The 15,871-nt window shown below is 41.2% G+C and overlaps 1 protein-coding gene across 2 annotated transcripts; it reads right to left on the bottom strand.

Annotated features, from left to right (window-relative positions):
* Positions 1-1,083: 1,083 nt before the first annotated feature.
* def8 (differentially expressed in FDCP 8 homolog) lies at positions 1,084-15,822 on the bottom strand. 2 transcript variants are annotated; one of them, XM_080763593.1, is made up of 12 exons: positions 15,683-15,822; positions 13,387-13,524; positions 11,227-11,324; positions 10,948-11,097; positions 10,173-10,314; positions 8,645-8,809; positions 7,308-7,435; positions 6,822-6,935; positions 6,539-6,619; positions 4,475-4,615; positions 4,102-4,211; positions 1,084-3,648 (listed from the first exon to the last, which is right to left on the bottom strand). In XM_080763593.1, the coding sequence occupies exons 2-12, from the start codon at positions 13,508-13,510 to the stop codon at positions 3,555-3,557; spliced, it is 1,347 nt and encodes a 448-aa protein (XP_080619719.1). In that variant the 5' UTR covers positions 13,511-13,524; positions 15,683-15,822; the 3' UTR covers positions 1,084-3,554. The 2 variants fall into 2 exon arrangements, with proteins under 2 accessions (XP_080619719.1, XP_080619720.1); XM_080763594.1 differs by lacking the exon at positions 6,539-6,619.
* Positions 15,823-15,871: the final 49 nt, after the last annotated feature.

The following is a 15,871-nucleotide window of genomic DNA, read 5'->3' as shown; positions in this document are numbered from 1 at the left end:
TGGCGTTTGGTTATCCCTTGCTTCATTAGTTAATTCATTAGGTGATGAGCTTAGGTGGAAAGCCTGGCGGTGGTGAGGCGAGTTTACATACTGAGCTTAGAAGAGAATGATGCTGCTGAGATCTATAGCCTGCATTTTTAATGAAGGAATGTCATAAGGTAAACGGTCAATATAGAAACTACCGGTATTACATAGAAATTATGCTTTTTTCAACAAAAATAATAATATTTCAAATAAACCCTTCTAGTTTTCTGGAAAAACAAAACCAACCCAGGGGTCCCCCTGTTAAAGATGTTTGAGAACCAAAGTATAATATCTCAGTCTCTCATAGGAGTTTTTCATCTACACTGATTGTTGTGTGATGGTGTCAGTGTCAGTAATCCCAAATGGCCAAAACCCAAAACTAATGTCTAATAAATCATTGAATCAAAGTGACAGAGCCTGTGTAGTCTGTGGGAGGAGTTGGCTGTCATTAGTGAGAACATGCTGTGTGCATCAGTGATTTTTTCAAACTGCCAGTACTATTGTACGGATCAGAGACGTGGAGGACAACAAAGGCAACAACAGTGAAGGTGCAAACTTTCATCAACAGCTGCCTGAGGAGAATTCTGAGCATCCGCTGGCCAGACACCATCAGCAATAACGACCTCTGGCAGAGAGCGAGGCTACCACCAGTGGAAGAGGAGATAAAGAGAAGAAGGTGGGGATGGATAGGCCACACACTCCGGAAGCCCAATACCAGCATCACAAGACAAGCCCTTACATGGAACCCACAAGGCAAAAGCAAGAGAGGGAGGCCGAAGAACACCTGGCGCAGGGACCTTGAGACTGACATCAAGCAGTGTGGACTGACATGGTAAGTAGACTCGAGTGTGCACAAAGTATAGTGATTTTGTACTGTATATAGGCTATAACAAAATAAACTGTAGCAGCTGTATTTATTCCAATATTAAACCGAATCCCAAAGATGTATCTCACGACAAACTGTTTGGGAACAGTGCTTGTAGATGATAAATCATGTAGACATTAAAAAAGGAATAATAAAATCAGTCAGTATATCACTTTATTCAAGCAATAGTCCACATGATTTGACAACTACCACAGGTTATGACAGCACAAACTTGTACGATCAATATTCAAAGGAAGCTTCCATTAATCGTGCTGAAATATAAAAGACACAACTCATTATTTTAAAACAAATAATGTCATTGTTCCCAAAACTATAATTCAATTGGTTTGCCACAATTGAAGAAATAAATCATATACACATGTAATGGTATGGTTAACTGCATGTAATGGTTAACTGCATACAAAATTATTATAGCCGACATATAGTCTTATGTGAACCACGTGACTAATGGATTATGAATGCATCATATTTCTGACTGGTCATTTGGTAAAGCACTGCACTAGAATTAACTTTATTCAAATTATATATTAAATTGTATGTCATTTATTTCACAACACTAATATTTTATTTAATACAATATTATATTATTAGTTATGTGGGTATTTGCTACAGTACATTTGCACATTATGTATAATTTTCCCTCCATTTTACATTCTAACTATTGTGAGCAGTGGCTGCCATTATGCACAGGATGCATTGATAGTATGTTCTTAGCCAAGACTATTTACATTTAACAATTGTTAAAATTGTAAACAACAAAGGTTGGCGTGTGAATATGTATGAACTCATGCAGGGGAATACAAGCTAAAAGTGAGAATGCCCTGTTGAAATGTAACGGGGGTTCTCACCGTTTCTGACTGCAGGGGACCCCCGGGCCGGAAAGGCTTTGGCCATGTCTCGACCCCGAGACATGTTCTAAAGGCCTGGAGGCCACGTGAGTGTATATGTTGTTAAAGATCCCTCAAAATCAACGTTAGACAAGTTATATAAGAAGCATGGAATCTGTGGGTGCCCTAACGGCTGTCCACCTCATGAACAGCTCTCAGCGGGTAAATGGGGCTGGTCAAGGTCTCAGGTTCCAACTCCGATATTTTAGATTTCCCCTCCCGGACCCCCGTGGCGTTTAAGAGGTTAAGCATTATGTTATACTTCAGCTATTGAAAAATAGCAGATCTACAAGCTACGAGCTTGTAGATCTGCTTTTTTTTTTTTATCGTTAAAATGTGCCTCAAATCTTTGAATATATATTCTTTCAGAACGTTTTTAACTAAAATCTTTGCCTCTAGGGGGGTCCCTGGAACAACATAGTTTCAGATTGGGGTCGGCAGCATATTACATTTTTGGGGCACTACTGATATATAAACATAGGTATTTCAGAAAACTGTCATGATTTAGAAGACATTTGTAGAATCGTTCTCAGGTCTAAATGGGTTATGATTGATAGCATATGGTCCGATATGGTGGTGAAAACCAAATGACCTAATATAAGAGATACCAGCTAGTGAGGACAAAGGCCCGGCCCCACACTGTAGTTTAGTGCCTTAAGTTGGAATTTCCAGTGGAATTTGCATCAGCATAACATAAGCTAAACAAAGTTGACACATTTTTTTCCTTTTATATATGTACTGTATGTGTGTGTTGACAAATGCTGGGCACATACATCCTTTTTTTTAGTTTCGGGGAATATTAATTGATTCAGCATGAAGACTAAAGCGTTCTAAATACATAATATACACATGCCTTGATCACTGGTACGGCAACCTTCGAGCTGACGTGGAAGTGAGCGGAATGTACGACCACGTCACGGCCAATTTCAAATGCTGAATTCCACACGTAACTTGGGGATGATCGTAAATGTCCGTCCGCTCAAGATATGAGCATAAACGCCGTTGTGAATCTGGCCCAGAGTGTATCAATGGCACACCCTTGTGTGTTAGCATGAGTAGCTTAATTTTAGTATTTTATTTTTTCCATTTCAGGGGATTCTAACATGGATTATAAATTGACACAGTTGAGGTTTTCAATGGCAAATATTGCATGCCAGAATGACCTTCTGTACTTATTGTTTTATACAGGTCGGTCCACTATGTTAATTATATGAAACAGCTTTTTTGGTAAATAGACACACATACACCACATACATAAACACATCATAGTACTTAGTAGAACCAGTCTCAGAGTATCAAGTAAAACCTTGGATTAAAAATAAAAAACAAATGTCAAGGTGGGCTTGTGAGTACAGTATACCCTGCTATCCATTACGTAGTGCACTGAAATGGAATAAATTTAAGACACATTATAAACATCTCCCACAAAACACAGACTGCACAGTATAGAGCTAGTCACTGTAGTCGGAACACTTTCATCAGAATGTCTTGATAGAGTGGCATGCAACGTTAAGCCTGATTTCTACTTTGTTGCGCGCCAGGGTCTCACACGGAAAATGGGTGTTCCACAGGCTCACGACGCTTGTATATCTGATATTTTACGGCGTGCGACAGCTGCGCACAAAATAGTATGAATCAAACCTTTAGGCAAAGTGCAAAATCCACTTGTAGTCACAGTAAACACCAGGTACGCTCCGCTCCCCTCCCATGCCAGTCACAGTAAACACCAGGTATGCTGCTCTCCTCTCTCATGCCATTCACACATCCTTCATATCCGATGGCTCATCATTCCTGCGCTCTGTCATCCTGGCACACCGGGGACAAGTTGTGGAGTTGTCGTAGTAACAATCTCTAAACAAACCAAACAAATGTATACATATAACAATTGTTACTGCTGCTACAGCAACATAACGCTGTATATTGTCTTGCTTTTTAACACATTTCGGTTGTGAGCTTGTAGGAATTTGTGGCAAAGACATTTGATGTAGATGGGGGAAAAAGCAGTCTGAGTAAGACTGAGTGCAGGTACGTTTGAATTAGAGTGAGAGAGTGGCGACACTAGCGTTGACTACAATGGAATGTGGAAGTGCTCATTCTATCTCAATGGGATAGTTCCAATGTTTGGAACTATAGCCCATAGTAGTTCCAATGTTTGGAACTATAGCCCATACCCATAGTAGTTCCAATGTTTGGAACTATAGCCCATAGGCACCCGCTTTGCAGCGAGATCAAAGCGTGTCGCCACTCTCTGAATAAGAATGGAGGGTTTAAGTGGTTAATGTTTGATTGATATGATTAGCTGACCTGTGGAAGACAGCAGAGCAGTCATGGCAGACTGACGTGTGACTGTCGAAGGGGAACAGGATGTCTCCCTCCTTACACAGTTCACACACAAATCCTTTGGCCTGACAGCGCTATGACACACACACACACACACACACACACACACACACACACACACACACACACACACACACACACACACACACACACACACACACACACACACACACACACACACACACACACACACACACACACACACACACACACACACACACACACAATGACGATTATGTAATTGTGACAGGCCTATTTTAGGCATGGCCTTTTAAGATTATGGAGGAGAAATACATACATCAGTATTATGCTGCGTTTCGTGCATGAAAAAGCCTACCTCACAGTCTAATTTGATGTGCTTAGCAAACGTGGTGTGGATCTCGGTGAGAGAGCAGCTGAGTCTACCACTGGAGATGTCAATCAAGTCTTGTAATGAGTACATGTCATCATTCTCCACAAAGTGCTGGCGATCGTGGAGCTGTGGACATACAGTATCAAACGTAATAGGATTAGTAATTAGTACAATGATTAATCACAAAGGTAAAGTATACAACATGGTGAAGAAATACTAAATGATAAGGGGAAACAACTGCTATGGTATGTGTATGGTACAGTATGTGACATTACAATAACACAGGGCAAACTCAAAGGAATGATCAATGATAGCCACATAGTGAGCAAAGACAAAATAATCTAAGCACCGACACTTTTCGTGTGATGTCTGAAAAGGCAAAAGTTGACAGGGATGATAACCTTCATAAAAGATCATTACATCAGGTATCAGTGTGAGATCTGGATTATGCGAGCTCTGCTGGTGTGTGTCCATCATTGAATAAATTAATAAACTAATACAAATGTCTTTCGAGCTTTGGGACCGTATTATATAATTGTCTCTGGCACAGGTTCTTAAACATTTTCAACCTGGTACCTAAATTGCTGTGGCCTCATTAAAATATATCAAAAACGTTTAAACATAAAGTTAAGATAGTTTCCCACAATATTTAATTAATGCCCGATTCATTTAAACTGTTAAGATAAGATATGCTTATGAGATATCCTGACAAGACATTATGGCCTGAGGGTGGCACGACTATCATGTCATGCCCATTTTCAGACAGCTTGTGTGCAACTGGAAGTTTGGCCTAAGTGTGGCACTATACTAGAGGTAAGGCCATGGGTTCATCAAAACAGCAGCGTTCTGTTCATTAACTGTAATATAATATAACATAATATGCCTTAATGTAGGTCATAGCAGTACATTTAATTTGAGCGTGTTTATGACCAGGGGGAGTCCGATAAACAAATCATGTTTCCACAGTAGTCATTGTGTCAAAGTGATTTATAATGTCCCAACTGAAAAACATCAGCTGCAAATAATGTACTGATTGTGACAAACAAGTGCTACATTTCAAGGCAGGTTACATAAAAGGCAGCGAAGCAAAATGAGAAAATTGAGAAATTCCATCAAAATAAACATGAAATAACCGTGACTTCACAACATGTGCTCGCAAGCTTGTAAAATTGGCTATTTTTTACCAAATGTTGTTAATCTAGTACAGAAAAGAGCACTGAAATACCTATTCCCTTCATGCCGGGACAATAATTTATAACCTACAAATACAATGAATAAAATAAATGTTTAACTTGACGTGGTTCTTAAATTGACATCTATGATTTAATGCTGGAAGTATATCTTGGTGGGGCATAATGTGAATATAAATTGTGTAAATTGTTATGATAATTACACATGCAATATGTCTGTTTAGATTGATCTGCATAGACACTAATAAAAGCAAGCACAAGCAGTCAGTCACTACACTACAGTCATTCACTACAGGCAAGCAATGCACATCATGTGAATACATAATTGCATATTTTTGTACCTGGCCATGTTCTGGCATCTGATGGATTACTTTGGTGGAACACCAGTTGAATTTAAGCTTGGTACGTGTATGAGTTGCTGAAAACTGCTATGAGCTTGTAGATCTAAATTATTGAATAGCCCAAGTACAGTGGTCGCCGGTTGGCGGCCAAATACAGATAATTCTGGGGGTCCTTGACATGAAAAAGGTTGAGAACCACTGACATAGAAACATAGGGTTTTTCAGAAAACTTGAGAATGTAGAATCTGTTCTCAGCTCTAAATGGGATAAAATTGGGCTTAAGTGGTTAATCAGTGAGATATTACTCCAAATAATATTCTGTGATGTGGGGTCATGGAAACGAGCCTTTGTGACTTGTTTATGTCCCCACATGACAGGCACGGCCACATCAAGCACATATAAATGAATATTCCACATGGTGGCACTGTTCCCATTAATCTAACCACAAAGCATGGCATGAGAAATGTGATTGCATATCAGATTGGTGCATCATATGTTTCTCATGATGTGGTGCTGACCTGGAGTAATAGCCGAGCCTCCATCGCTTCCTTACAGGTGATAAAATATGGCTTCATCAAAAGGATATCTTGACGAAGCTTCTGCAAGAGTGACACACACACACACACACACACACACACACACACACACACACACACACACACACACACACACACACACACACACACACAAACACACACACACACACACACACACACCTTTCAAGACTCTAAAAATGTTATATCTTGTACAGAACCGCCTCATCAAGAAAGCTCAGGTCAGGTCACTGAGTACAGTACTCACCCTAATCTCCACCAGTTCCTCCACAAAGTTGAAGAGCAGCGGGTTGATTTCCTTCAGTTTGAGGACAGGTCGCGGCATCATCAGAGCCAAGTAACGAAACGAGGATCGACAAACCTGCCCAGCAGACAGATTGTAAGAGCACACACTGACTGAATGGCTCTACAATGTGCACACACGTTATAGCGAAAACTAGTGCTGGGACTCGATATTTTAATCGCATATCAATATTTGACCTTAGAACAGTGATACAAGTGAATTAAATAAGCTTAACCAATAAAACAGTTTTTTTAACAAGGTGGTAATTAACCAAGACCAACAGATCAGTGCAATTGTTGCCCTAAAGTGCAGCAAATTTTAGGAATATACTCTACACTTTAGAGATTCAGGTAGCCTGTATGAATTCAAGGACGTTCTGTAATCTCAACACTTCAACTTTGTTTCCAAGTCATTGCACTGTGCCAATCCAGTGTGGTAATCCAGGGTTACCTTGCGTTGTTCAAACTCCCAGTTGTGAATGACCCGCGCTGGGATGATGTCCGTGTCATTCCAGTGGCACGTGCTGCAGTAATACTGGCCTGTGTAGTCACACTGCCTGGCCTCACAGGGAATACCCCCTATGAGATACAACACAACACATCACATCACACTGCCTGGCTTCACACGGAATACCCCCTATGAGATACAACACAACACATCACATCACACTGCCTGGCTTCACACGGAATACCCCCTATGAGATACAACACAATACATCACATCACACTGCCTGGCCTCACACGGAATACCCCCTATGAGATACAACACAACACATCACATCACACCACACTGTCTGGCTTCACACGGAATACCCCCTATGAGATACAACACAATACATCACATCACACTGCCTGGCCTCACAGGGAATACCCCCTATGAGATACAATACAACACATCACATCACACTGTCTGGCTTCACACGGAATACCCCCTATGAGATACAATACAATACATCACATCACACTGCCTGGCTTCACAGGGAATACCCCCTATGAGCTACAACACAATACATCACATCACACTGCCTGGCCTCACACGGAATACCCCCTATGAGATACAACACAACACATCACATCACACTGTCTGGCTTCACACGGAATACCCCCTATGAGATACAATACAATACATCACATCACACTGCCTGGCTTCACAGGGAATACCCCCTATGAGCTACAACACAATACATCACATCACACTGCCTGGCCTCACACGGAATACCCCCTATGAGATACAATACAATACATCACATCACACTGCCTGGCCTCACACGGAATACCCCCTATGAGATACAATACATCACACACATGCATTCACTTCTAGTAATTTTACTAGTTGACTAGTTGTCTAGTTTACTAGTCGACTAGTTGTTTAACTACCTATTATGTTTAATAAATATTTGTACATTTAAAAACGGTGTACATTGGTGACTAACTATAATCTACCTGATCTTGAGGCCTACAAAGTGGTGAAAAGTGTTCACAAAATACAAAAAACAATGACAGTCTTAAATTTAGAAAATAGCCGATCTACAAGCTCACAGTGCGTGTCATTGTGACGCACTGCAAGCTTGTTTGAGCCATTTAGTAGTTAATAGATTAAAAACCTGCACTTCTCGATGAATGGAAGAAGCAATTGATATTCTAACTGCCATAACAGTACAATGTATGCACACTCACGCAGTGACACAGGAGTGATATTCTAACCGCCATAACAATACAATGTATGCACACCCACGCAGTGAGAGTGATATTTTAACCACCATAACAGTACAATGTATGCACACTCACGCAGTGACACAGGAGTGCGACATTCTGCACAGCGGTAGTCTTGTCGGTCCAGTCCTATCTCAGGGCAGATGCTGAGCTCGTACTCGGACTGGTGGCTCACCTTTGACCTCACACAAGGCTTGGTGATTAGGTTCATGCATTTGCTGTGGCAACGGTAATAGCAACCTGCAAATGTTGACAAAAGACAAAAAGAGACACATCTGGCATGATATTTCAACCCATTTAGACCTGAGCTCGATTCTACAAAATGTCTTCTAAATTGTCAGAGGTGCTCAAATTATTTCATGTCAAGGACCCACAAAATATATGTAATTGACTGCTGACCCTCATCTCAAAATACGTTGTTCCCTCTTCTCTGAAGAATATATATTCAAAGATTTGTGCCACATTTTCACGATTAAAGATACCTAAAGTATAACATAATCCTTAATTAAATAAATTATTCTAGGTAGAATATCCTAACCCGACTACGCCAGATAGCTGCAGACAGCAGGAATGTAAACAACCCTCACGAACGATAAAAAGTGTTTGCGAACACCTGGTAAGATTAGGTTCAAAACTTTTTTAGAAACCTCTATCGTGTTGCATGTGTAGGTCATGTCTTCGCTAGCTTCCAAGAATAGAAGACGATTTTCAAATTTTAAGGTGCTCCAAAGAAATACAGCTGCAACAGACGCTTCTCCATGGCGTCACACCCGGTCTCGCCAAGATCCCGCCCGTATTTGTCGCCGATTGGTCCGACCCAGGCTGGCTGATTGTTTCCGAACCGGGCCGGGCCGGTTCATCGGATGCTGAATTGTGAATCAACACGGCACGGGGTGGCGGTGGTTCAGCGGTAGAGTGGGGTCCTTGAGGGAGTTCCAGGGGGTCCCCAGCTAAATGAATAGTTAGGTGCCCAAATGGACCCTTATTGGTCTGTAACTCAGAGAGTGTACAAATCTCAGAGTTAAATTAAGATTGATTTAAATCAAGGTCCCAGAGATAGAAATGCCATTAAATGGGGGGTCCGTAGCCCAATTCAAAGTCAAACTGGGGGTCCTTGAAATGAAACGGGTTGAGAATCACTGCTAGAGCCGTGAAAATCTTCTCTTATGGGGGTCCCTGTCATATCTTTTCAAATGGGGGTCCGCGGGCTAATGAGTGTCAATTTGGGGGTCCTTGACATGGAAAAGTTTGGGAACCAGTGCACTAGCAGCATCCCCAAGATCCTCACCTGTACATGTATACCACGTCTGGATAAGGCCCCATAGATCCTCACCTGTACATGTATACCACGTCTGGATAAGGCCCCATAGATCCTCACCTGTACATGTATACCACGTCTGGATAAGGCCCCATAGATCCTCACCTGTACATGTATACCACGTCTGGATAAGGCCCCATAGATCCTCACCTGTACATGTATACCACGTCTGGATAAGGCCCCATAGATCCTCACCTGTACATGTATACCACGTCTGGATAAGGCCCCATAGATCCTCACCTGTACATGTATAGCACGTCTGGATAAGGCCCCATAGATCCTCACCTGTACATGTATACCACGTCTGGATAAGGCCCCATATGATGGTGCTACACTTGTCACAGGTCTGTTTGACACTCTTGCTCTTTTCCTTAGAAAAACGGTGCTCCAAAAGAACCCTCAGATTGGGTTCGTCCTCCTCTGGGTCCTGTTGAGGAACAAAGGGACAGAGACATCAAGCACACGACATGTAGAAAGGCCCACCCATGGGTATAAAGGCCCACCCATGGGTCCACTCCATGCAGCACACTACATGTAGAAAGGCCTACCCATGGGTAGAAAGGCCCACCCATGGGTCTATGCAGCAAGGTGAGGAGGAATAGTTTAACTCATTTATTGCGGCTAGCTGTTAGCATATTAAACAAAAATATGAGTTATTCTGAGAAATACCACAGCATTGATTCGGTGGCCTTCCTCAGACTAAATGAAGGGAAAGCTACCACACTGTTATAAACTATGTACACTGCAGGTCGCTCAGGCACTCATTGTGGCAATCATTGGGTGAACATATATTTTTTAATGGGTTTAACAATTGACATAACTACAGTAAATGAGCAGCGCGAAAGGACATGTATGATGTTAAGATAAGAAAACCCAGACTGTGCAGGACACTGAGCAGTGACATGGACTTGTGTTTTCATTCTGCCATATACTGTACAGGTTTTAGCTTTGTCTATAAATTATATTTGGAAGAAAAAGAGTCAGTTTAACGTTGCACTTTCTTGTGCTTCTCTTCACAGCCGTCAGTTTACTCCTCACTCGGCCCGCTGCTGTACCGTACCTTGAGCTCTTGCAGTTTGAGGCGCAGATGAATGAGTTTGACTACAGTGTCCTTCTGTCTCTCCGAGTGTTCAGGCAGCTCCAGGATCAGTCTCTTACAGTCCTCGATGGCCAGCTTCAGCTGTTCAATATCCGACGCAACAAATGATCTCTGTAAAGACGATGAACGGGTTAAAGAGCTCACACACACACATTTGAATTATTACAATTTGGATCTGAGGCGCAAACATTATATGGTCCAAGCAAATACAACTGCTGCACATGCAAAACACTGACTTACGGAAGGTCTTGAGAAGTGGTCTTCGGCTAGACCAAGATCCATGGCGCGATCAGAGCTCAGGGTTCTGGTCTCTGAGGAGAAAGGCTGGGGTCTGGCCTCTAAGGGAAGAGGACGGCAGCACAAAGCACAGCTCTCATTAAAAGAACACACACACTGACTGTGCTCCGACTCTTATGTTCAGGCATGCATGGTTAATGCTCACACACACTGTATGACAAGCCCTGCTGCACTTCAACCAATCACTACTGAGCAGTAAAATGGACTGTTGGTATGTATTCATAGATACAGTATCTAGTGATCTACTGTACACCAGTGGTTCCCAAAGTGAGGGAGTTCCAGAGGGTCCCCAGCTAAATGATAGTTTGAAACCAAATGGACCATTATGGGTCTGTAACTCAAGAGTGTACACTATTATTATACACTCTCAGAGTTAAATTAACCTTGATTTTATAAAAAACAAAAATATATATTTTTTTATCCCATGATTTTGTAACCAATGCATTGTTCACCCTTGTGTCAATTATCTAATGTGATCCTGGGCTCTACACACCCTCCGCCAACCTGGGGAGAGCAACGGACTTGAACTCATGCTTCCTTCATGCATGAGTGTCCAAGTTGCTCCTTTACACCTGACAGGGGGAGTTTCCCTGGCTGGACGTAGCGCGTGGAAGGAACACGTTATTCCAACCAGTTCCTTTCCCCTCCATCAGGCTGATGGAGCCAGTGGCAGCGTGGCTTCCACACTTCCGCCCTCGATACAGGTCGCTCCAATGAACTGCAGCGGCCAATGAGGCATATAGGTTTTTATGATCTATGATCATTGATTTGAACAAGAACAACAAACAAGAATTAAAAACAGATTACTATGACTCACTGTTGAGTGTGCATCATACGCTTTGAATTTCAACTCATGTTTATTATTTGTACAGTGCAAAAGTACCAGTTATTATAATGTAAATGCAGGCACTGTATATAATGTCACACTGACAGTTTGCTGCTTGAACCAGTATGAGTGAGGGACAAGAGAGTAAACCCCTCTAGATTCTTGATTTTCTTGTGTGCTGGATTTAGTGGATAAACAGCTTAGGGGAACTTCAAGGTCACGGACGGACGGCTGCAATTCGAAACTGGCCCCCGTAAAATCTGAATTCGTCCACTCACTGTTAACAGTCTTTGTATTGAGTTGTGCTTGAAATGTACTGTAATTCTGCCAATCAAACTGTAAAGGCCAAGGAACCTAAACAGGTACTTAAGGTGTGGTGATATTTTACAGTTAGGAGGATGCTTTCCATTCTGGGCAGGAACCCCTTTTGGTGTTTTAAGCATTGTTATACTTTAGCCATTGAAAAATAGCAGATCTACACGCTCATAGACCCCTTTTCCACCGGTTGGTTCCCAATGGGAACCGGTTCAGTTCTTTTTGGTTTTTAGTCCATGAGCCAGAGCTCCAAGATTGGTGGGCAAACTATACCCTATATTAAATTGTTTATAGGATCAATACAAGTAAATGAATACATGATAACCCTTCCACAAGAGTACCTTTTCATATTTTTGATTATTTTGCATATTATCCTACATAATGCCTAATTTGCATATTTAAAAATGTAAAATTTGTAATACAATAAATCATTGTCTTCGTGTAAGTACTCAATTGGGGAAGTTTAATGGTGATAACAATCTAATATAGGTATGGTTTTGCACACTCAATTCATAATTCATATTTCAATTTTGGAGCTCTGGCTCATGGACTAAAAACCAAAAAGAACTGAACCGGTTCCCACTGGGAACCAACCGGTGGAAAAGGGGCCATAGAGTGGCATGCACTAGGTCTGCTATTTTTGAAAAATCGTGAAAATGTGGCGCAAATCTTTGAATATATATTATTTCAGAGCCAAAGTTATGTTGTTCCAGGGGTCCCTGGAACAACATATTTTCAGATGGGGGTCGGTGGCCAATTACATATAATCTTGGGGGTCCTTGACATGAAATTATTTGAGAACGACTGACATAGAAACAGGGTTTTTCAGAAAACTGTCAGGATTTGGAAGACATTTTGTAGAATCGTTCAAAATGGGTTAAGGTGTGGTGATATTTGACAGTTAGGAGGTCGCTTTTTAATGACAATGTGCCTCCAGACCAGAGCACTACGGAGAGCTTTACCGTGTTTCGGAGGGGTCCTGTTGTCTCCGTGGACACCATCCTCCTCTTCCTCCTCCTCCTCCCCGCGGTCAAAAGGGTTGAGTCGTTGTTGGCGAAAAACCGCAAGTCTCTCATCATACGCCATTTCAATGGCCACATCTAGCAAAACATATGTTATTATATTATATTACATTATATATATATATATAAGACAGTCACCCTGTGTGTAGTATAGTACAGTATAGTCTAGAGTTGTCCCGATACAATTTCTTTCAGACCGAGTACAAGTACTTCATTTTTAGTACTCTCCGATACATAGTACCGATACGAGGACTTTATTTTTGTTGATTAACCACTTATTTTAACCCCTCTTTCTCATAGATCATGCAAATTGATCTCCGATCTACACTTTGTCAGTTGTCATTTATGCTTGTCATTATCGGCTGGTTTCTTTGGGCGATTTGCTGCAGTGTTGGGTCAGACAGTTTGCTCCCGTTGCATTCATTCAGCCTATAGTGTCAATTGGATGTTTTGAGGGTGGTACTATCTGCCCGGGTAACCAGTATCGGTACAACTCTAGTATAGTCAGGTCTTCCAAATAGCCAAGATGGGAAAGCAACTTTCAGGCAGTGTTGTTTTTGGCAGAACATTTTGGTTTTAGTCATAGTCTCTTTGCTCTCTTCAATAGTTTTCATTTAGTTTCAGTCACATTTTAGTCACCTGGAATGTTTTAGTGTTAGTCTAGTTTTAGTCTAGACTAAATATCATCTACGGTTGATTTAGTCGACTAAAATGTATTTTGGTGGGCATTGATGCTGTCATAATGACTGTTTTTACACTTGCTGAAAATAGCTGATCTACATCTGATCTGATCTGCTATGTTCAGCATGCAACCAAGTGTAAAATGACTTATACTGGATCTCTTGTCCACTAGTCCCCTCCCTAGCATAGCATTTTAGTCAAATTTTTACAAAATTGTCAATATATTTACTCTTAGTTTTAGTCATTATAGCTTAGTTTTCATTTAGTTTCCATGTAGTTTTCGTCAGTGAAAAAAGGTAGTCGACGAACATTTTTCGTCTTAGTTTTTAGTCGACGAAAAACAACACTGCTTTCAGGTTGACTCGATGATCCTGATATTACAGCCGGACTAACCTGGCATCACCAGACTTTCCACCACAGAGGAAACAACCAGAGAGCAACATATTTGTATAGATTTTCATTTTTCTGATGTTAGGAGATCAATAATGTAGTACTGTGTGGCAAAAAGTACCCTATTGTCACCTGTGCATTTCTTGCTTGGAAAACAATGTAGCCATGCCTTACCTACTGTGTGTGTGTGTGTGTGTGTGTGTGTGTGTGTGTGTGTGTGTGTGTGTGTGTGTGTGTGTGTGTGTTTCTCTCTGCAAAAGTTAGCTCTGAACTTGATAGATCTGCTTTTAGCTTCTGTGGCCCTAAATAACCTGCAAACGACATTGAAACTGACCACACTGGTACCCTTGAGTCGTTTTAAAACCATGCACTGGAAAGCTTGGTGAGGCGAGGTTAGGTGAGCACACAGACCCCCACAATATATTAGATCGTTTTGTCTCAGCTTTTTATTTGTAAACCTACCATCTAGTATGTATATTCACAAGTATATATTTTTTGTTTTTATTTTCCTGATCTTCTGTATTGTGATGTTTTTTTCTATATGATAGTGTTGTATTTTATTGTATTACCCGACGACAATGAAAATGAGTTTGATTATTAATATTAAGGGATGCCATTGCCAAGCTGTAGACTATAGAGCTCAGTCATAAACATTCAAGGCCATATCATTCTATCATTTGGTTCAGTGCTGCATTATGATATTGCTGCAGTTTCTTCTGGCTATATCGATTTGGGCCGTATATGTGAGTGGCAGCAGCCAGCTGCTCATTTGCTGACACTATAGCACCTCGTTCAGTGTATGGCAAGCCGTTTTAACATGTAATAAAACCACCCTCTTATCAGTGTTTATATTATCCATTCCTGAAGTCAACCACATACAGAACAAACGATGAGGCAGGGGTGGGGTGGATCAATCTGGAATAGCAAACACTGCAGTTCAATGTCATCTTGCCACCAAAATAAAGCGGTAGACAATACATAATTGTAATGTATATACGCTGCTAAACACTGCATAGGAAAATAATGTATTTAAGATATTATTTGGGATATTTCTAAGTGACTATGGTCATCAAAGGAACATGTTTTAAGCACAATGTTGTGGCTAAAGCTAACCAGCTAGCCGACGTTATCCAACAAGCATGAGCTAAAAATGAAATTATCTTACCACATGGTCGACAGTAGTTATCACAAAAGCTTATGCGCGTTCATTTTGGTAATTGGACATTTCTGCCAAAATATTGCAGACTGCTGACGGAGCTTTTGTCCTAAACTGTGGGCTCTTTGTTTTGGTCCTACAGTCACAGATAGTCCCAGACACTGTTATTTTTCTCAGAAAGGGGCGGCGGTCAACCAG

This window comes from Protomyctophum bolini (assembly GCF_963924005.1).
Source record: "Protomyctophum bolini genome assembly, chromosome: 1".
NCBI classification, from domain to species: domain Eukaryota; kingdom Metazoa; phylum Chordata; class Actinopteri; order Myctophiformes; family Myctophidae; genus Protomyctophum; species Protomyctophum bolini.
This window is presented reverse-complemented; position numbering and strand designations above follow the sequence as displayed.

Excerpts from the sequence above, each read along its gene's own strand:
- def8 (XM_080763593.1), bottom strand. The coding sequence starts at position 13,510 with ATGGCGTATGATGAGAGACTTGCGGTTTTTCGCCAACAACGACTCAAC. Across the intron at positions 11,325-13,386 it reads CAGGACCCCTCCGAAACACG|AGGCCAGACCCCAGCCTTTC; the intron begins GTAAAGCTCTCC and ends CTCTTCCCTTAG. Across the intron at positions 4,212-4,474 it reads ACATCAAATTAGACTGTGAG|CGCTGTCAGGCCAAAGGATT; the intron begins GTAGGCTTTTTC and ends TGTGTGTCATAG.